General features: G+C 36.9%; 1 protein-coding gene across 3 annotated transcripts in view; it reads right to left on the reverse strand.

Annotated features, from left to right (window-relative positions):
* Positions 1 to 23,925, reverse strand: part of TAPT1 (transmembrane anterior posterior transformation 1) — a 51,441-nt gene that overhangs the window by 4,029 nt on the left and 23,487 nt on the right. For all 3 annotated transcript variants that reach the window (XM_064449179.1, XM_064449180.1, XM_064449181.1), the window contains exons 5-13: positions 20,491 to 20,626; positions 19,534 to 19,631; positions 19,313 to 19,382; positions 10,882 to 10,962; positions 9,885 to 9,994; positions 8,245 to 8,304; positions 6,809 to 6,877; positions 5,047 to 5,123; positions 823 to 983 (exon numbers count right to left, since the gene is read on the reverse strand). In XM_064449179.1, coding sequence (XP_064305249.1) covers positions 823 to 983; positions 5,047 to 5,123; positions 6,809 to 6,877; positions 8,245 to 8,304; positions 9,885 to 9,994; positions 10,882 to 10,962; positions 19,313 to 19,382; positions 19,534 to 19,631; positions 20,491 to 20,626 — 862 coding nt within the window. The remainder of the gene's footprint in view (positions 1 to 822; positions 984 to 5,046; positions 5,124 to 6,808; positions 6,878 to 8,244; positions 8,305 to 9,884; positions 9,995 to 10,881; positions 10,963 to 19,312; positions 19,383 to 19,533; positions 19,632 to 20,490; positions 20,627 to 23,925) is intronic.

The raw sequence follows: 23,925 nt of genomic DNA on the forward strand, positions 1-23,925 counted from the left end.
GACGACTAATAAGCACCTTATGTTTCAAGCTGTTCCAAGTCTTTGGCAAGCAACTGAGTGAACACAATAAAAGCCTCACTGTTAAATTCTCTAGGGCTCTCATTGAGCTCTTCACAGAGGAAGATATACTATCCAAGTCAGTTGACTGGAACAATGAAGGTTTCTGTTTCCTTCTATAACGTGTCACAGAAATATAATAATGCCCCATTCCAATTATATATTAACTGCTAACGCTGAGGACCCATACAAGAAAACCACGCTGCGCAGACTTGAAATGAAGCTTGGAGAGACAAACTGAAATTTCTATTTGGATTTCATAAAGCTTCTCATTCATGTGTTCATGACAATTGTAAGTAATTACATCTATTGTGTGCCATGCCCTACATTAATTTCCATAAGAAATGCATAGATTGCTTCCTTAAACTTCAGCGCTGCCAGTGATGATGTGCAAACATTTACTTATTAGTGCAGTGACATGGCAGAGGGGGCTGGACTAGATGATCTTAAAAGGTCCTTTCCAAACCAAACCATTCTATGATTATGATTTTCAAACAAAAGCGTGCTACTGTTCTGATGTTTCTATCACCTCCACATATCAGGGTGGAATCTTATCAGAGATGAGTATTTATAACCAAAAGAAGATGCGTGAACTAGAAGCAATAAATTCTATTACATTTACAGACTTGTGTTCACAGCTGGGATATGGTACAACTGAGGTCCAGCAACAGGGTTACTGTGCAGTAATGTCATACATCTGATTTAATATTAGTCTGAAATCAATTTTCATTACAGTTGAAAACAAAACGGGGCAGTTAGCATTACCTTGGGTAGATTTAAACATGCTTTGCTGTTTGCCAGCTGGCTTCCCTGGTGCGGCAGTCAGGATGGGATTGAATAATTTCTCCTCCATTTTTGCCTCTTTTACATATTGACATGATTTCCCCAGCAATACTATACTGTTAAGGACTTTCAGAGATATTAAGCTGGAAAAAAAAAGGATCTGGTTACATATTTACATTAGCATATTAAAATAATTGCATACTATTCAAACTGCAATTATTCACATTAAATAATTGCATATGGTTACTGCTGCCTTGGCATGATTAGCTAACAAATTAAAATCCCTTCAACGGCAAGATCAAAGGGTAATTCCCTTTTCCTAGCAATTTGTTTCAGATTCAATGCTTAATCTTTCTTTTCTTTTAGAAGGCATCCAGTGAAAAACATCGACTTTTATCATACTTTAACAAAAGGACTACAACAATAACAAAGCAGCCATTTCATACATCAAATATTTAAACACAGAACTAAAAAGGGTCCTCAAGAGTGCAAAACCAAACTAAATGCACTGCTATTGTGGTTTAACCCCAGCCAGCAACTAAGCCCCACACAGCCACTCACTCACTTCCCCACGGTGGGATGGGGGAGAAAACTTGAAGATTAAAAGGAAACTCATGAGTTGAGATAAAGACAGTTTAATAATAATATAAATTGAATAAATTAATAATATAATGGAATGAAATAATATAATAGTAAATTGTAACGAAAAGGAAATATCGAAGAGAAATAAAACCCAAGCCAAATGATGCGAATGAAAAAAATTGGCCACCACCCACCAATGGATGCCCAGCCTGTCCCTGAGCAGTGGCCCCCTGGCCAGCTTTCCCCTAATTTATAAGCAGAACATGACGTCATATGGTGTGGAATACCCCTTTGGCCAGTTGGGGTCAGCTGTCCCAGCTGTGGCCCCTCCCAGCTTCTTGTGCATCTCCAGCCTCCTCAGTCAGTAGGGCATGAGAAGCTGAAACGTCCTTGACTTCGTGTAAGCACTGCTTAGCAACAGCTAAAACATTAGTGTGTTATCAACATTATTCTGAGCCTAAATCCAAACCACAGCACTATACCAGCTACTAGGAAGAAAATTAACTCTATCCCAGCCAAAATCAGGACAGCCACTGTTAAAACTGTAGCCTTAAGTGTGCCCAGCCAAGGATCACTAGTGGCCTTTGAACCCCAAGAAAGAAAATATCTAGCTTTCACAAATTACACGCTAATCATAACAAGTCCCTTTTCACATCACAAAAGACAGTCCATAAAGTCAACAAATCCAAAGAGGCAGCACTGCATTACCATCATAGCAGTGTCCAGTTGATGGCAGATTCCTTTTATGTTATCACTAATTTGCAGCACAAACTTCAGCAAATCACTGAAGTCCCTTTTATACCTGTCTTCTTATTTGAAGAACAGGAAGGTCTCATCTACCATCCAGTGCTTTTAGATTTACAACTCAAATGAGCTTTGTAAAAATCTAAGTTCCATTACTAGTATCACACAACACGCAGACCAATGTCCACTGCAGGCATGAAAGCAGAGGTGAGGCAGGTGAAGGCTCACTATGGAACAAGGAAATAGTGATCTATTCTTTGTGGGATGAACAAAAATATTCTCTATAAAAATCAACCTCTGTGATAAAAGTGAAACAAATGCAGACTCTAAATTAATTCTCCACTCTCCGAAAATCTGTTTATCATTTATATCACTAACAGACTAAAAAGACGACTTGAAGTGAACATTCACAGATCCACAGAGCAGATCTAACTCCGTAATCATAAAGTGACCCAAGCACACTTCAGCAGCAGCTCTCTCTCATTGCATTAATGTAATCAGAACTTGTCAAACAGGAAAACAAAGTACACTGCACTTTTAAGGGAATTTTATGTAATACATTTACTTTTAGAAGAAATTTAGAGAAATGGAAGAATGTACAGAGCAGACCACTTTCAGTATTCAGAAGAAATTGACATTTTAGTATCCAAACCACCACAAAGAAGATATCATTTTATACAAGTTGAAAGCTGTGATTCTCTACAATTTTATTAGGTTATCAGGACAGATTTTGTTTCTGAGAGTTGAGTAGCTCTCCTACGTTTTTAGTAAGTTTTAGAAGTGTTTTTCCTACACTTTTTGCTTAACATGTTTTTGTTCTGAGAGAGTGTTTACAGCATGATTTTACTCTGATTTAATGAAATCAGAAGTTGAAAAGGCTGTAAATCAACGCTTTACTGTATCCGTTCCAGCTTCTCATGGAAAATTATGTAAGAGTTTCTAGCGATTCTCCTTTATTCTTTTCTGCCAGTCCACCCCAGGCTCAGATTTCTAACAACAATGTAAGTTTGCAGATGTTCAAAATCCTACAAAAAGAAAACTCAGGTTTCATATGCTAGGCAAGACCCTTTAATAGTATAACTTACAGTATTACAGTTGTTAAACATCAATACAAAATAATGTCCTCCACATTATAGTATCAGCCCTTTGCCCAGTTAAATGTTTCAGATTTTATCACATTGTATCTCATGCATCTGTGGTGTAGCAATCCGACCAAAAGCTGAAATTTATATTCAGAACAAAAATTACTTGAAAGATGCAAGAGGTGAATTAGCTCCAAATCTGAGATCATGGCAGAAGTAAAAATCTGTTCTCACTTTCCAATAGGGACAAAATAACCCCAAAATGTATTTACTTGTGACCTATGCCTTCAAAGAGCAACATTTAATCCTTCATGTTAATCACATTACACCTTCCTACCCTCCATCCTCCAAGCCACAAAGACAGGAAAAAATCCAGGACTGGATTGCAGCAGTGGAGCGGTAGATGTAGGGAAATATTACATATATTGGGAAAAAGAAAAAACCACTGAGCAGCATGAAGGTGCTAAGCTTGGTATACCACAGCTTGAACATGATGATCAGGGGCTAGTGCTTTCAATTATATAGAGCTGGCTTTAGGGAGAACATGGGCACAGCATGTGGTACACTGGGAAAGAAGTCACAGTAAGGCGCAGAGGAATATGGCTAACATTTAGTATTTGGCCTATATGCAATACCTTGAAGTCCTAGTTATCTGGCACAAGAGATATGTGTCTATGCTGATGCGGACTAGACACAACACACCAAGTTATACTTTTTTTGCAGATCAAGGTCACATTAGAGATGAGAGTCTACCTATTCATAAAAAAAGGTGTAGTAATCCCATCCTTTTCAAAAGCTATTGTAAAACAGCAGCCTCCTCTCTTCCAGTGTACCTGCTGAACCACTGTCCCAACCTAGAAGTCTTACTTCCCAAGTCTTGCTGCCTTCAGTTACAAACACAGCTTGGTAGGGCACTGGAAGAGCCATTCCCACAATACTGTAGGCAGGCCCTCTGTGCTGCAGCAATCTGAATCACTTAATTCTTTATGATCAATTTTAGAATGCCTCCAATATCAATCAGTACTGGGAGACAATAAACCCTGGCACGGTTCAGTCAGGGTTTCCTAGAAACTGGTCATCCCCATATAGTCTACAGCAAGTGGCTCAAGACAGGCAAACTAGATTGTATTTAAAGTACAACTAAATGCATCTCAGAAGTATGTATCAATTGGTGAGAAGTTAAGGATAACACAAATATAAACTGACTTGGCAGTGAAGGGATACTTGCAAATCATTGGTTTTGGAAAAAAAATTACCATAGGACATTATATTCCTTAGCTAAGATCACTTATTGTCCCCACCCTTCCCAGACAGGTGAGCCTTGCATTTACTTTTCTTTTTCATATAGCAGTTTCCTAACATGAAGAAACCTTGCATTTAACTACCAGAAGGAAGAATTCATGATCTGCTCTGAGCGCTTGAACTGCTTATTTTTTGTTGGCGTATTGAATCTTTCATTCTTCTCACAGAAAGCTTAATTCCTTAGAATTCAATTTCCCCTTTTATGTAGAGGTATGCTGCCTGTCAAAATCTTTCAATCATTTTTCCATTAGTTATTTTCATTACTGAAGTTACTTACTGAGGACTGTAATCCTCCAGGTGCAGTTACAGTACTTCAGGACCAAACTGCACTCTCAATTTCAGTTTACGAGAGTGTTTTACATTTATGTTCTACTGAGCATAAACTGTGTTCACACTTATACCTAGTTTATTCCTAGCTTCTGTATCAACAGAAGCATTTTTTCACATATCTGACTCAATAATGGTAAATACTTTTCAATTGTATGCATTTACTTACCCACAGTAGAACAGCACAACACAGACATAAGCTAAGATTCCTTGTACTTTTATTGAGCTTGTTACGACTCTCATGAGCTGTTTTAAGGATAAAAGTTCAACAATTAAAACATATAGCACACAATTATTAAGAAATATATTAAAAATTTCTATGATTTGCTAGATTCAAGGCAAAAGTAGAAATATTTACATTAACAGAAATTTATTCTAACGTTCCCCTTGGTAGCACTAACTATTCAAGACTTTAGTTTAAGTATTATACTAGCACCTAGCTGCAACTGTGCCAAAACTACAGTCTGATAATGTTCCCTTCACCACTGACTTCTGAATAAAATAACAAGCGAAAAACCCCTCCCAAAAGTCAAGGGCTGGAAGCTGAATTAACAGTTTGAGGAAAATGTGGAGAGACGATGATGCAGTAAAACAGAATCAGTGTTTTGCAATATACTAACACTTTGAACACAAAATTGCTGTGTGGAATAGCCATATGAATCACAAGTTTCAGTAACATGATCCTGAAATTTCAGTTTTCTGTCAGTATTTCACAGTTAGGATTCCAAGTTAGCAAAGCACTTCAGTTTGTTTTAAACCTATTAGTATCCTGGACATCATATCAAAACACAGTTAACTTGAAAAAAGCATTTCAACTGAATTCTCACTGGACGTACTTTACTTAGTTAAAAGAAATCATGATTATGATCATAGTTGTTGTGGTTTTTGGAGGTTTTTGGCTTTGTTGGGGTGTTTTGTTTGGTTGATTGTTGTTTATTGTTGTTTTTTGTGTGTTGTGGGTTTTTTTTTTTTTCAATCCTGGATGGAATCACAGAATCATTAAGGTTGGAAAAGACCTCTAAGATCAAAGTCCAACCGTCAACCCAAGAAGTGTCATGTCTACACATCTTTTAAATACCTCCAGGGATGGCAACTCTACCACCTCCCTGGGCAGCCTGTTCCAATGCCTGACCACTCTGTCAGTGAAGAAATTTTTCCGAATGTCCAATCTAAACCTCCCCTGATGCAGCTTGAAGCCATTTCCTCTTGTTCTATCGCTAGTAATTCATATTGATATTCCTCCAGGAGAATTATGAATCAGCATCTTTGCTGACAAAGCAAGAACACATTCCCAGTATGATAACTACTGCTTGTCTACATGTGTGTATAGGGAAAGTCAGAGCACTAAATTACATAAAACATTCTGCAATAGTTAATTCAGAACAGACAGCATGTGGACACAGTTCAAAATAATGAAGTGATTCATGCTACAGCAGTATGTCCATGTAACCGGCAATTATTTCAGAATTGTATTCTGCAAGCACTCAGAACCTCAGTGCCCCATATGAAAGAAAGCTTAGTCATTAAGCACACCATTACAGGGACAACCACAAGGACTCCTATAAAAACCTGAAAAACCTAGTATGCTAACCTTCTGGCAGCCAGCTGCTTTGACTATTCTGAATGAAAGAACAGGATAATTGCCAAAAGGAATAAATGTTTAATAAGCACAGATGTAGTTTAATTCCACTGCTACAATTAAAGTGCTTATAAATTCTATAAAAATATATATTCCATTTTCTACAAAAGGCTGATAAACAGTAACATATTTGTGAAGTCAATAATTATGTGATATAGGTTATACAGAATGCTAACTCAACCTTGCAGCATCATTTCATCCTCAAAACAAAAATGAGCAAGCCATCCCACAGGCATATATTCTCAAAGTGAGATCTTATTGACAGAAGACTGATACAAAAGATACAACTTACTAAAACAGCCAGTGGAAGAGGAATGAAACCCATTCTTCTGGAAACGGAATCACTATAATCTGTATATGCCTAGAAAAAAAGAAGAATGAACTATTTATGCAAAGGAATGAGCTCATTTTAGCCTGGCATGCCCTGTATATAAGAACCAATCTCTGCTAACAAACAATATACTGGTATAAAGGGTACCTATTCACATTCTGAAATCCAAATGCAGATAGCTGTACTCAGACAGAAATGTAATACCAGCATGACCAGTAAGATTAGCTTCAGTGCTCTAAGTCAAGAGTATAATACGAATCTCTAAATCGAGAGCAATTAGGACACTAAATCCAAACATACCATGATATTTCATCTGTACATTATTACTAGCTTAGGGACCTTTTTGTGTTAATTTGACTTTGATCCTCAAATACTGTGCAGAAAAACCCCAAACAGGGATAAAATAACAACTATCCCTCACACTAGCAATGCTAAATCATTCTACAAACATCTATAATTAGCCTCAGGTTAATTGTGTTAACATCATTTTGAAAATATGTTTACATCTGAACTCTGAAAACACAACTACTTCGCATGACAGATTCATGCAGTATTGAACATCATGCCAAAGTCAGTGCCTATATGTTGCTACCTCATTTTCCACAGAGGATCCTTAGGAAAATCAATGGAGTTTTTAGAACCAATAAAATAATTTTTTTAATTATCAAATTATTAATAATTATTTGTAATTGAAGGTGTCTAACTTTATTAGGTGTAACTACTGCATTCCTAGTAACAGCCATTAAACATGTCAAAGAAAACTACAGAAATTATGCTAATAAAGTTTATTTAATAGTTAGAGCACTCATCCAGAGCACTCACTAATAGTTAAGAGAGTCATCCAGGGAAGGTGTGCTGTAAATAGTCTTCCAAAAACCAGTACTAATGAAAACCACAAGTGGTCTGTGTGCTCTGTAAATACCCATGCCATAACAGTAACATGCACAGTAAAAACATCCCTACGCATTCGTGCACACTGCCTGTGAATAATATAAATTCCTAGTGAACACTGTATTTTGATCCAACACAGTTAAAATAAAGCAAAAAAGAACAGTAATCTTAAATTATCTCAAGAACATCTTGTTAACATCTTACTTTCCATATATATCTCAAAGATGTCAGTTGTTACAACCATCCCCTCACTACAAGGGTCTTTGGAAGAGACTTCTCAACAACATATTAAATAAAGCCCCAACTGACTGAATAACTGGATGAAAATAAGACTAAAAATCACAAGGAAATATTCCTATTATCTCTCATTAAAAAAAGAGAAAAGTAAAATTTCGGTGCTGTAGAAGTGTAGCAGTTCTGTATGTGTTTCTTTAAGTATTTGTTCCAATATCCCCCCCATAACAATTATGTTAGTTAACAGAAAATGCCTTTATTTTCAGGCTTACATTTTTCTGTCGACTGCTAACGAGGTCAAATGCAAGACTGGCTCTGTATTCACTGTAGACCTGGAAAAAATCCAGCACATTGGATGTGTGACTAATCTGTTATCACACTTTATAGAAGCAACAGAGATATTAATAAAATTTCTGTAAAAATATTATTAACACTTATGCACAGGCTGAAGGATTCAAAGCCGGTTTCTGAGGTCTAATTGCACCCTTCAACCTTTCTGCAATAAAGTAACTTGTGTATATATACAACAACTAAACAACACTATGCTATGTTTTAGGAATTGAATGAGACTTTATAAAGCATTTACTGAATTTGAGGATCATCAGAAACACAAAGTAAGAGAAATTATGTTTACTTTTTTCATACAGCTCATAATTTGTTTTAAGCTACAGGAAAGGTAGCACAGGGATCAAATTAATCAAATGACAGAGCTTACTTATATACTAAGCAAGCGATCCCATGAAAAAAAGAAAATTCTATCAAAAGATGAATGAAGCTTTTCCTTCTCTTTAAATCAGTTCTGCATATTAAGACAGAAGAGCACCTATTTTAAGGGTAAGTGGCAGGGCAACTTTCACTGCAGGTTTCCAAAACTTTTGAAAAAGTCTGACCTAGCAACCATAAATCTTTAGAACTTAATACAAAAAGTACAAAGTTTGTTACATAAACCTTGCAGAATTGTCACTCGCTACCCCCATCCTCCAGCTGTTTCAGCACACTGAAGCATGCTACTTTTTTTTTTGCTGTCATGACTTCATTATTGCTCTTCTCCATACTCTGTATAAAAGTAGGGCATGCATAAATGCCTCCGGCATAAGGGAGCTTATTAAGTACATCTATTAAACTTGTTTCTACACCGCACAATGCGGTTACTTTGGAGACGCTGAAAAAGATAGCACTTCCAAGTTCTGATCTTGTTTCCTCAAAAGTGTTTTTAATAGTGAATAAACATTCACTCATCTCTTCACAGATTTATCAAGTGCATTTGAATTCACACAACATGCAAGACAAATGGCCAACGTATCATGTCGCAACACAAAAAGTAACCTCGTCTACTACTTTAAAAGGACTGCATAATATATATGGCTCAACAAATTTCAGGAGTGGGAAACTAACATAACCTACTTCAAATCAGTGCTCCAGGGACAGTGGGGGAAAAAACCCCCCTGATTTCAGATTCAACTTTTAACACACATGCAAGAACTGAGGTTCAGCAGCCTCACAATATCTGCTTTTCCCAAAGCCTGAATTTTAACCTAAAATCCATTCTGTTAGGAAAAGGTACAAGCTCTGTATGGACTGTAGAATAAGTAACCTTCTGTCAATTTAGTGATCACTTCACAAAATGATCTGCCAGATATGTGAACTGTAATTATGTGAACTGTTATACAACACTTTCAATAATTTATGGATCTGGAATTACTAATTTAGAAGCAGAGGTGTTTGTTCCACGTTATAAAGATCCTCAGAAGTATATTGTGTCAGGAAATTATGAAGTTTTCCCAAATGATATCTTATATATGAAAATAATTATTTACATTTTCTGCACTGGAATAAATTTTAATATTAAAAAATATTAGCAAAATAAACTACAACTTAAAATAGCACTCAGCATTCCAAACAGGGTACCTACATCTGCTGTGATGTCATTGAATTTTGTTATAAAGGCATGTTTCACAATATCCACTGCAATTTCTGAAGCAACCACCATGCAAACATCCGGGAATAACACCCAAAGATGATCTGAAGGCAGGGAAGAAACAAGTTAGGGCATTTAATTTGATGCCAATATATAAAACAAAATTTATAACACTTTTGCTCAACAATGAAAAATCCTCAGGAAACTGAAGAGTCTGTAACTTTACACCACCACTCAGCATGCAGTGTGCAGGTTCTTGGCTTATTCCACTGCTGGTTTAGAAACTTATCAGTACTATACAATCCCACCACAATTAGGATCAGGTTCTAAAGCCTTTACTTTGCAAAGCTTTGTCTCTACTAGGAAGACAACCTTTGCACCTTACTAGATAGTAGATGTTCAGTATGTATGAGAAATAGACAGGGCACCTATGGTTTTAGATGCTTCAGGTAAAATTTAGGTAGACTGGTAACATTCAAGCAAAATATACCACACATCAGGGGTCAGAATTACTAAAACAAAGTTTTAATAAAATAAAATCCAAATTTTATTCAATATTCATTCATTATGGTATTAAAATCCTAAGTATAATCAATATTAAATTATGAATACAAATTTTTGCATAACCTTCCATCAAACTTCAATCTCACTAGTCTCACAAAATAGAATTCTCTAGGTGATCCTTCATACTCAATGTACTCCAAGGAAGGAGAAGGGCTGGGAAAAAATCGTTCAAGATGCTACTCGAAACATGACTATGCACATTTGCAGCATAACAGCATATACTTCTAGCACAAAGGATAGAGTCACTCTTACAAGAAAGCCAGATACAGAAAAATGAGCATCTACTGTATTTGACAAATTAAGATTCCTCAATTAAATGTCCTGGTTACCCTTATCTTTCAGACTGAGAAAAGCTGCTAAGAGATACAATTGTTGATAGCACAGGAATTTGTAATTTTGTATTTAATTTTTCTACTAGCTTACTCACCTGGATTCCATGAGAACTGTTCCATATTTCTTAGACATACAATTAGTAGCAGCACGTAATTGGTGAACCTCTCCTTTATATCTAGTTAAGAAAAAAGGTGTCAACTCCACAAATATTTATTAGCATGCATAGATATCTAATATATTATTATAGAACCTCAGAATGAGTAAAGTTTTGGATTACACTATCTTTTCCACAAATTATTTGATTGGATTTGAGGGAAGGGGATGCTGGGAACCTCATCACAGACAGGATCTCTGCAGTATGCTGTGACCTGACTGGAGATCTGTCTGATGCTGCATCAACTCAAGATTCCCAGCATCAGAAGGGACTTAAGTTGTGACCTTTTCTAACACATTAATAAAATAGTCACCTTTATCAATAGAGTTTGTGCATTTCTTGTGGGATTCAAAAAGAACCAGCACCTCCTGGTGCAAAAATGGAGAAATACACCTGTCTCATTTCAAGTTATTAGCAAGGCAAATTTCATTTTCTACAGATCACAGATATCTAAATTGCTATATACTGGGTGCAGCAGTGGGGGTGGGGTGGTGTGGTGAGGAAGTGTTTCAACACAACTATTACACCTTATTTAGAAAGTTCCTACTAGTCTCTCACATTGCCACCTTAAAAGGGAACAGCAGGATACATCAGCTCAGTTACCAAACCGTAAGAACTAAAACACAAAAGCAGTCTGTCTTGAGACAGAGTCCTATGACTCGCCCTCCCAGACTAGAGGGGATCTTTTTTCTACTTTAGTGCCCTATCTCCAAAAACAACCCACAGAGCTTGATTCAGGAAGCATCTCATTTTATAACATATTAAAAAACCTCCCTAAAATTGTATTATTGAAAAATGGGGTAAAACCTAAAACTTAATGTCACCACAAATTACCAAGTCCACAGAAGTCTTTTTAGAAGACAGAACTATTCTGAAAATTGGTGAAGCTTGTTACACCTGTTAATAACCACAACAGTAATTTCTTTGTGAGCAAGTCATCTCCAAATCCAAAGGGTTCATCTCCTTAAGGATCTCGAATATTCTGTGGGGTTCTACCTACTGGTTTTAGGACACCAGAAATATTCAGAAGAACACACAAGGATCAAAAGGATCAAGCTGGCCAATAAAGTATTTGACTTTGTGTCAGCAGCTTCCATCAACTCCATCTACATCTTCCAACTACAGACCAATGACAACGTTCACAGCTGCAGTTACTATGTTCTAGTATAGCAACATCTCTCACTTTATAAAAGAAGTTTCAAAATACTGACAAGCCTGAAGGAAGAGAGCAAAAAGAAAAGAACAATTCCTCCAGGAGAAGGGAATGAAAAGCACACAGAATTCAAGACGAATGAGAGTGCATGCAAACATGTAGAAAGGTACGTTTTGGGGTACATAAACTCATCTTTCAGTATGGGCAAGGAAGGGTCAGAAGAAGCACAAGTTTCCAAAAACAGAACAAGTGGCACATGTATGGAGGAAGAAACAAGGAAATCCTTCAGTAAAAGAAAATTAAATACCAGGAAAAAAACTAACTTCTGCTTCCTGCCAACAACGCTCCAAGAAGTCAATATGTTCTATGCTTCTGAATTCATCAAATACTGCCCAAATTACCAGAACACAGTATTTTCTGATAAATCCAGTTATGAGACCGACGGATTAATATGTAGTCTAGCATTCCTTGATCTCTATGACACCCATTAGCAACCTAAAAGTAATAACTGAGTTTTCACACTTTTACCCAAACTCTCGAAAAGGTTTCATCTTGTATCTCCTACACTGCATACTTCCACACCGCCATGATACACTGCTGATCAGCAATGCATAAGACAACACAGAGATGCCATCTTCAGTGCTTCAAATCTCAGGGAAGCCTGTACAGGTAGAAATTCTGAAGTGGGAAGTAAGGACCTTAATTCAGGCCTAAACATTAAAGCATGCCTCAAGCCATCCCTTTAGACATTTATTACCTGATTAGTTTATGTTAGCTCACCAGTCGACAGGATTAAATTGAGAAGGGACATTTTTGGCCTTAAATTTTCTCTTATGCTGTAATAAAACACATTTCCCCTCACACTATTTTCTGAGACTGGATGACAGGCTGACACCTATTTTTCCCTCTCTGCTTATTTTTCCTGTTCTCACTGGCTTCCCTTCTAATCTGTTATCTCTGCTGCCACAGCTGTTCAAGGCTGCTCAGAGTGAGAAGAATGAGTGCGGCTGCTCTTCATCCTTGTCTCTCTCATCAACCGATTATCAGACATGCAAGCAAAGGAGAAAGGGCAGCTTCAACAGTAAATACAAACAATTCAGAAATTTGTTGCATTTCTCACCCTCACGGGCAAGGACAAAAAACAGCTTCAGGATATCCAAAACAACCAATGGAAGGGTCAGAAGCAGCAGAAGTTTCCAAAACAGAAAAAATGGCATATGTACAGAGGAAGAAACAAGGAAATCCTTCAAATAATTAATCCAAAATATGCACCAATAACATCTCATCATTTATCATCATCTTACTTGGTGTTGTATATGTACTTTTTTTAAACAGGTGAGAGGAATTTAGTGTACTATGTATTGCCAGTTCTTAGATGATGTGGTGAACTACAGAACAAGTGAGGCTACATCTCCAGATTACAGACATCATCCTCTTAAAGAAGAACAAAGAAAAGTAAATCACTGTATTTGTGAATCTGGGGAAACAGTGCAAGCCACCAGTGTTGGTGTTCAGTAAAGGAGAGTGCAGATACTGGCAAAAGGAAATATCTTTATTCTGCTTTAGTATGATGAAGAGTAAAGCCGGAAGAAAAAGGGATGTCTGTTCTTCATTCTTCATCATGTCAATCCTTAATAACACTGATCTATCTTAATAACATTGAAGCCATTTCAACTCAGCTTTGAGCATATCCCACAAAGTGTTGGTGATAAGCATATGACAAACTGACTTTCAGTTAGAACACAGTATAGCTTTAATAACCCTTTCCATTACAACACAGGGTTAAATCACAGCCAAAACAAGAGGCTGACGACATTTTAAATGGTCTTCAGCCACATCCACATGATTAAGAAGTTTACCTTCTCACTGTTTATGCTCTTAAGTGTCAAGGAACTGACATCTACCACTAACTCAGATATACTTACCCCCCGACAGGTATTTTGTCAGCACATACAGTGCACAGACTGCATTCTAACACTGTGCTTAAGCTCTGCTCTTGACAGGGCTGGCCCTGAAGCCTGGCCACACATCATACTAAATACTCACCGAATACACACTCTTTAGACTATTTTGAAAGATGACACTGAATTTGCTTGTGCTTCCATACATCCACTAGTGGTGCAAATTACTACATATGATTAAATCTTTTTTGTTTCCTTTAAAATATGCATTTCAGTATATTGCAAAGGAATATAGCATATAGCCAGATCAGATTCTAAGTACTTTCACCCCACTTACATCAACCCTGCCATTCCAATTCAAATGAAATACTATGCCCATTAACAATACAGATCTGGATAGGCTGGAAGAGTGAGCCAGCAAGAACCTTATGAAGTTCAACAAGGACAACTGTAAGGTCTTGCACCTGGGAAAACATAATACAGGAGTGCAGCACAGACTGGGATCCACCTGGCTGGCAAGCAGCTCTGTGGAAAGGGACCTGGGGGTCCTGGTGGACAGAAAGCTCAGCATGAGCAAACAGTGTGCTGCTGCGGCCAAGAAGGCCAACAGGATGCTGGGTTGCATCAAAAAGGGCATCGCCAGCAGACAGAAAGAAGTCATTATCCCGCTCTACTCAGTGCTTGTCAGGCCACACCTGGAGTACTGTGTGCAGTTCTGGTCCCCGCTATACAAAAAGGATGTGGACAGGCTGGAAGGGGTCCAGAGAAGGGCCACCAAGATGATCAAAGGACTGGGAAGCCTGCCGTATGTGGATAGGCTGGGAGAGCTGGGTTTGTTCAGCCTGGAGAAAAGGAGGCTCAGAGGGGATCTCATCACCACGTTCCAGTACTTAAGGGGTAGCTACAAAGGAGATGGAGACTCCCTTTTTACAGGGAGTCCCATGGAGAGGACAAGGGGGAATGGACACAAATTGCTCTTGGGGAGATTCTGACTGGACACCAGAGGGAAATTTTTCACACTGAGGACAGTCAACCATTGGAATAATCTCCCCAGGGAAGTGGTTGACTCAGCCATGTTGGACACTTTCAAGAGCCGTCTGGACAGGGTGCTGGGCCATCTTGTTTAGACTCTGCTCTTCCTAGAAAGGTTGGACTAGATGATCCCTGAGGTCCCTTCCAACCTGTGATTCTGTGAAATCCTTCTGGAAAATAAAGACATTCTGTTTAAAGGACTGATAGCAACATAGACCCAAAGTTTAATTGCCAATGTGTCAGAGGGTTTCATCACTTCTAAAAAACATGCAAAGACTACAGAAATGGATGTGATTGGAAATAAAGGATGTTCTCAGGACAGCATTGCATCTAGTATCGACTAGCAAAATTAATTAGCCAACAGACCAAGAATTGATTACTGAACTCATTCAGGAAGGACCTGAACTCTGAAGAACTGAGGTGCTTTGCAGTGGTAACTAACAAGAAGGCCAGTGAGATCCCAGGAACAGAGATCCACAAGTGGCACTTCCACTCACCTGGGTACAAAATAGTCTTTCGAACACCTAGTTATTTTCTTCCAGATTCCCTGACATATAATGCAGTAATCCTTAATCAGGAAGGAAAGAATAATTATGGTCATGTCAATTCCATTGTTTTTGTTTCGATCAAAGGCTGGTTATAAGTCATAGTGTGTAAGAAGCAAAACAAGATCTTTTGGTTTACGTCTCAGCAAATCCTAAGTAACTCTAGTGACTACTACCTCTTAACAAGCGACCAGAACACAAGAAAGGAGTAAAGACTGAACAAGGAATCATCAAGGAGGTGCTGATCTATTTTAGATTTCTGCTCCCAAATCCCTCATCCTTAAAATGAACAACTGGATTAGAATAACAGTATTAAAAAAACCTGAAGCCACACGAGAAAGTAGCTTAAATACCAGAGACCAAAGGTAAAAATGAAGCTTGTTCAATATTTTGATCAAAGCCAAAGAGACTGATAAATCAGAAAGAACAGAATTAAGAAAAAGAAATTATGAAAACTTCCTACAGCTTCAGAATAAATACGTAAGAATTTTGAGATGAGAGATTTTAAAAAAAGGAATAATCTGGCCAAACAGCCAACTGAAGCAAATAACATGACATACTGCACTTAATGTACTTCTACATATGAGGTACAATTGTGTTTTGTGAAAAACTTAGTTTAGAGCACAGCTTGAAATTAAATTTAGACATTTAAAAGCACAAAGGAAGACAGCATGCTAGGCTTGCAACAATGATGGAAAAGCTTCTCTTGATAATTTTTGTTTCTTTCACTGATCCTGAACCCTACAAAATTAGCTTCCAGATATCTATCTGAAAAAGATAATATACTATTTCAATTTAGGGAAATACTTCTTCCTGCCACAACAAATACAAGGTTTTATGCCTTCTGTATAGAAGTCTTTTCCAACAGCCACAGTGTTTAGATTGCCTGGATGTATGTAAATTTCCTAGTAGAAATCAGGTTGACAATGCAAAAGTAGTTTGGCTGCAGCTGACAAATCAACACTGCAACAGCCAATATGGTTGAAGACACAGATTCTGTAGCTGCAGTCTCAAGCAGCTACACAAACCCCAAGATCTTTGTTGACCTCCTGCACCTAAGAGATAACAGGTTTGGTTTTATTAGATAACTGCGTAACTACTGTGCATCTCATGGTCTGTTCATTCATTTTTTATGTAGATGATTCACAGTTCTTTTAGTCCTGAAGTTTTAAGGAATTAGTTGCTACAGCAGAATTTTAAATGGCCATACTAAGGTGAGAAGGATCACTGACTCCACTGACACTAAGTCCAGAACTGGAAATACTGGGAAAAATAGTGCAGTCACACATCAGCTTGCTATCCACAAGCCAGTGCTGAGCACAATGCTAAGTGAAAACCAATTTCATCATGTCCAGGTCTAAACAGGTAGCTTAGTGGCACTTCAGATCCTGATGTCTTACTACATAGCTCCTTCAATACCATGCAGAACTCTGCAAGGTTTTTCAGTGCATGATACAGGACATGTCTTAGAAAGTACAACCAAACCAGTTCATTTCTGTTTCCAGGCTTCTATTCACAAGATTACTTATTTTTGAATTCTATTTGCAGCCACTTCTATTGATCACAATGTCTACTCTTGAAGTCATTAATATCTTACTTTTCTGATAGTTCATATCTTTCCTTTAACATGTTAAATAAGAAGGGTGTTTCACCTATTCATGACAAGCTCCTTAGATGCATCTGTAAAATTGTTTCCCCTCCCCCGCCAAGAATTACTGCATTTAGCTTCTGTGTACTAACCAGTACCTTTTCACTGAATTTAAACCATGTGTTTGAGACAACAGTAATATTTTGAGCAAAGCCCCAGAAAAGCTGGGGTAAGGGGGCATCCATTCAGCCTGTTTAAGTTTAATCAGCTGCTGTTGCCATTGTTGCCCTACAGAGAGGCTGCACACCTGAGAAAATAGCTGGAAGAAATTGAGAAAGGTGGGAAATATATGGGGGAACCTATATTTACTGCTTTATTTTAGCAGTTTAGTTCAGTCCAGGCATGCAGTTTAAGCATATCATGTTCTACGGTGCACAAAGAAAGCACTCCAAAGGCTAACTGGAAGCTCAGTGCACAGGACCAGACTAGCCACAGTTCCAGGGGTCAGATATAGCATTGGCATAGCATGCCAATGCAAGATGCACTACCATTTCAGCTGCAGGAAATAAAACATTTAAAGGATAAAGTTATTAAAATACATGAACTGAAGCAATACTGATCCATCCTTACTAAAGCTGTGATGCAGTGAATCTGTTCAAGTTCAAAAGAGGTGAAAGTCTCTCCTCAAAACCTATGTTATTTATTTATGAGAAGAAAAACACTGCTATTTATAAACATACTGACAAGTGGTTCCACAGAAAGTTATGTCTGAAGGGAATAAATTAGCTTGTTTTGTGCACTCTTCTATGTATGTACTCACCTGCTTCTACCCCCATATGGTATAGCGAGTGGCATCACTTTTTCCACCAAGTAATAAAGGGAGGCCTGATATTGCTATTGTCTTCAATAATAATGTCTACCAATAAAAATATCTATATGTTTCTTCTAGCATCCTATTGCAAGTGCTTTTTATGGAGGAAATTACTAGCCATTTCTAATAGCAGTCCCTAATTTATTTCAACATTTAAATCAGAAAGAGGCCTTGCCTTTCAGTAGCAGAGTTAGCTGCATACTTGTGACTATTTTCTGCCAGTATTGTGATTAATGAGAGAAAATTTAACAACACTCATCCATGTTTTTGTCAATATTTTAGTAAGCATCACTTTTAGATATTTTCACTGTAAAAGGTAAATACATTTAATTTTTAAAAAGTATTTAATCCTTGGAACCAAAAATATTAGCACATTATTGTATTGAAGACAATAGCAAGCTACATTATTTTAACCTATTGAACATCTGAGTTCTCTGGTTTAAAAAACTAGGAGTTACAATGAAAAAACATATTCTGTTTTGTTTGCTTATCTATACAGCTTTGACCAAAAAAGTCATAGGCACAAAATAACAAATATATTCAAAGATCAGAAATGTTACAAGCACAGAAGCTCTAGGACAACCTTGAAGTGTAATGTCTCCTATTGGTTTTGAAACCAAGAATTCAACAAATATTTCAGATGGCTGATATTGGTATTAGAAAGAACCTCCAAAGGATACCTGTAACACCTTTTCCTCATGAGACACACTGAATAAGTGTTTGCAAATTTCATACTAAGCAGCATCACAGTTAAGAAGTGCTAGAAGCATAACATGTTTCCTAGGTACCCTCTACTATTATCTTGCTAGCACGTCTAAAGTTACAGTAATCTCTGGTATTTCATTCATAAGCCAGCTACTTATTACATTCTTTCAAGATCCGTCCTCACAATTGCCAAACAAACAACATGCGTTCTGAGACCACCGTCAACAGAGCACACTACAAAGTCAACTTTTTGAAAACAGAAGACGTCAGAGACTTCAAAGCATGGATATTTTGAATACTATAACTTAAATCTGAAATCTGTATTTAATAGCAACTTCAGCACACAGCCAATAGGTTGTTTTAGCATTTAAGAAAAAACAGTATTCCTGGAAGTGGAATCCCAGTTTTGTCCTACTGAACCAAACAGTAACAGAGCAGTGGGAACTCCAAGTCAGAACGCTCAAATTCACCAAGGCAAAGCTGTTTTAATAACAATAATATTAAATAAATTAATAAAATTTTTTAAAATCAGCTTCTCGCTTCATATTTTCTCCTGATTAGCACAGCTATACATACCACTATTTGACATTTGAAACAGATTGTTCTTCTCAAACTTCTTGAAAACACTTCCTTTTATTTCAACAAACTGCAATTTTTAAAAACAGTTAGTTAGTTTTTATAGATTAAAAACTGATATAAACAAATCAGTCAAATAATATGCAAATAGGCATACGATACATAAAGATGAAGGATGCTAAAAAAATTAGGATAGCTATATAATAAAGCTACATACTTACATTATTGGACATCATGATGGTAAGCAGTGACTTATTGTGGGAGTTGAAGGCCACATTGAGGGTTGTTGCTTGAACCATTATGAGAATAGCATGCAGGACTAGATAGCAGGGTTAAGGAAGTGTATTTGGAAGTAATTTTTTCTGCACAACAGCACTGAACAGCACCAAACCTCAAATTTTCTATTTTGTTTCCAAAGTTTAATAAAAGAGTTTCTATCTCCCTGTCAACCACATCTCCAGCAAGAGAGTACTTAAACCTATGTAACGTACCTACAGTGCTTTGTAGCATGTAATAATTATGTTACTTTTTATTGCTTTAAAAGACCCCAACGACATTAGTCAGGAGAAACAGCAATGCAACATGAAGGGAAAAAAAAAATCTGATATTAAGAAAGATTCAGAATTAGCCTAAAGATTTCAGAGAAAATGGAGGAAAAAAAGAATTCTAAATTCATCACCACATCTATCGGACTATGTATCTCTCATCAGCTCACTGTAAGGTTACTTCACACGAAAATCATTTGCATCCTGAATATGCATGAGTTTATCCCTTAATTTCAAAAAACGTTTTCAAGCTAGATGTTTGTTATTTAATGGAATGTTACAAAACCCCACTGTCTTCAAGACCCTATGATCCAAAATACTCAAATACAAATCAAATAGTTTCCATGAACTGTTTCCAGTTACTGTTATTCATTTTGCCACACATTAGGTATTAAAAAAAGCTGTCAACTGCTGCAGTGGTATACCACTATGAAGGTTTTTTAAAGCAGGTTAAATTTTGGTTTTCATTCATTTTAAAAAATCTATAGTACCGGCAATCTTACTTTGAAAGTAACGGAACCCTGATTTAGGTATACTATAAATTTTTCAAATATATTAAAATAAAACAATGCAAAGCAATTACTGTGCTATTTAATTTAGAAAATTTTGCAATTTATTGAAGAAAAAGGATACAGACATACAGCACTGCCATGAAGAAATGAGGAATCACACCTATGTGAGCTCTTTTTCTTTCCTTAGGTTCTGTAGCTGTCCAATAAAGAGCATCCAAAATATCTTGTCCAAATGAAGAAAACAGACGATCAGCCACCTAAACGAGAAGAACTTTTTACTGCCTTAAAACAATATTTTCCTCTCTGGAACATGCCATCGGAAGTACAGCTCAACTGAAAAAAGTTGCACATATTTATCACTTTCCATCTCTTGTTCATTCCATTCCCACTGTGGATTTCACAGCGATATCATTCCTTTTGTAAACTCAACAGCTTACTTTCCCTCTCCAATCTACTATCCCCTTTTCAACAGTGTGTACAATATATAACCACGTAGCGTTATCTTAGATGCTGATGCTTCCTTGGAAGACATCCAAGTACAGTTCAAGCTTCAGCCTTTGATAAACCAATATGTACGATGCACCAAACAATCCTAAATGTTTTTTCCTATCCCCCTGGGTTTAATAGGGGGAAAAATGAGAAGTGAATTTCAAGTGTGCTATAGGGAACAACATCAGCATACAATTACAAAAAGGACTGAAATTAGATTTGGCCGTACTGTTTACTTACATCTTGGAATAAGGTACATAATACAAATCTCTGCATAAAGCAGAATTCAAAACTAAAAGTACTATAACACAGCAGCAAGTTATCAAGAGGGACTAGAAATTCTGCCAAAAAGGGAAAGTTAGTTTGAGAAAAGCCTACAAACATCTGAAGTGTACATATATTTTTTGGGTTACAAGTGGGAGAAAAAACTAGCAGTAATTCTAAAGATAGAAACAACACGGACAACAATCTGAGCTTGTAATTCAATACCACAGCAAGAAAGGTCACCTGGAGTTCCACCAGTTCTAAACACTTCATTAGCAAGCATGTAAAACTGAAGATCATTACAAGGAAAGACGACTTCTGCCTATACACTGCGGTTCTGTAATTTTAAAACTAAGCTGCACAGGACAACAAAAATACAACTTCAAAAATTAAACTCAGTATCACAAGGCACATGTCTGACTAACAAAGAGAGATACCTTTCATTGCTTACTAACTCAAATAGTTAAATATGAAAAAATCATCTCTACTTAAAGACAACTGATATTTTCTCTTACTGTCTTTCTATAAGACAACAATTTTTGACTTGTTAAAACAACATGTAGCAATACAGAACTAGATGCACAATGTACCTGCAAATATTGAACCATACCTGTGAACTGGAAAATAAGTCCTTGGGACAACTAAGTAAACCCAGATTTGGGATAATTTCCTGCCTTTGTTAATTAAGAGTTCTAACCGTAAAGATACTGAAGGGAGAAGTCATATGCTTTAACTTACTCAAGAAAACATTGAAGTTTCCTAAAATATGAAAGCTGAATTAAAATTTTATTGGATGTCTCAAATAAGCCCTACTATATGCTACTCTCTAAGCATCACCTATGCAAATAAATGCACAAGACCACAATCTGATGAATTATCTGAAGTTCAGAAACCCTTAAGTTTGAGAGATATTTACAGTGGTACTGTTTTCGGCTTTTAAATTTTGCAAATAAGGTGATCTGCATTATTTGGTTCCTGCTCATTGTGATGACCCATTGAGTAGTTACACCTGGTGTAGAGACACCAACTACAGAAAGCTTAGAGTTCGGTAAGTTTTTGTTCACAATATTGTGAGGGTTTTAATAGATAAAATGGTGGCTTTTCTTTTCATTTAAGCAGTCCTTGTTTCTTAGCTGACAGGATAGAAAATATTAAAACCCACCACACAATATTGTTGCTCGCTTTTCCAAATATGACTTACCTAAACCCTACATGCCGGCTCCAGGCTCCAGCAGAATTCCATGGTGAGTGCTGTCACCAGCATAAGGCACACTGGGGCTTCACAAGGAGCAGGAGCCGGTGGGTCTGAATCTAAAAAAGAAAAGTGTCATTTAAGCCAAATGTGCTGAATGTTCCAGATAGGCAGCCTAAGGGGAGCATTCAGCACATAATTTGAAGATTTTGCATTGCTTCTATCTGTCCAGGACAATGTTCCCTGGACTTGCCAACAGCCGAAAACATTAGGACATTGTAAACATCTCTTGCTCAGTGATCTAACTAAATTTAAAAGATCTTCCTATTTTGAAAACTTGTGAAAATGTAAAGTTTTTTAAAGTAATAAAGTTATTTATCAGTTCCTTAAACTTTGCTTGCATTACTATTGAAGACTTATAACAAAATTCAAAGTAGCCTAAACAAGCCAATATTCAAACTGTCAAACGCTGACTATTAACCAAGTCTTTCAGTGGGATCCCGTGACATTATCCGCCAATACTGTCGCTGCAGCCTACCACAGCGAAAAAGTCTCTTAAAAACATGTTGGGTTTCACGACACCATGGAAATTAAGCACCACTTCCAACTTAAGTCTAATGTAATTTTTCTAATAACTATGAGTGGTAAGAGACTACCCCCTCTCCTTAAAAAAACCAAAACCAAAAGAAACTCAGACAGCACTTCTTAGCTGACAAACTTTGGTTCTGCCAAATGCAACAAAGAAACTTAACTCTTCATTCAAAATGGAATGTCATATGGCTTCCAATTCACAGCAAACACTGCTGTCTCTCTTCAAATTATGTGGCAAGCATAGTGCTGTACTTTCTCAGCTCTAAGAGAAGTCACTTAAAGTAGCCTTGAAATAAAGAGAAATTACTGTTTTGACCACATGGATTTATTTAGTAATGATAATATCAAAGATTATGGAACTATATACAGATGAATATTTCCCAACACAACTTGGTGCCATTTTAATATTTGTACATGCATTTCAGCAAATCTAAAATCAAAGGAAATAAAACCCTATGAATAAACAACTGAGGTGGCTCATATACTTATTTCACTCAGGATAATGAGGTGTGTTCCTTATGCAATACTTTCATATTTTATGAGGAAAGAAAAAATGTCTTTAGACAAAATATTCAGATTTTACACAAAGTGTAGCCCCATTTTAGCAGTCTTCAAAGGCACAACAGATGTTCAGACAAGGATTATGTTATTCAGAGATCCCAGAACCCTAGTAGAGTAACTCTTGAGTACAAAGCTCTGACAGAGTCCTTTTAAGATGCTGTATTGCTAACATGTCCTATATCTGCAGGATAGAGGTAAGACTGTAGCTATAAAAACATTAGTTACTTTGTGAATCACTGATCATAGAAGTGCAATTAAAAATCTCATGCTTTACATTAATAACAAAACAGAAAATTTTTTTGCCCAGAATTTCTCCATCTTACTTCACAAAACAGAATTTCCTTTTCTTGTTTCACTACATTCATTCAACTTATTCTTTATGTACTCAGGCTTTTGTCTGCTAGCCAGGACTGAGACAGGTTAAGCAGTAACATGTGTCCTTGAGTACAATGAAAGCTC

The sequence above is a fragment of the Phalacrocorax carbo genome, chromosome 4 (assembly GCF_963921805.1).
Source record: "Phalacrocorax carbo chromosome 4, bPhaCar2.1, whole genome shotgun sequence".
NCBI lineage: Eukaryota > Metazoa > Chordata > Aves > Suliformes > Phalacrocoracidae > Phalacrocorax > Phalacrocorax carbo.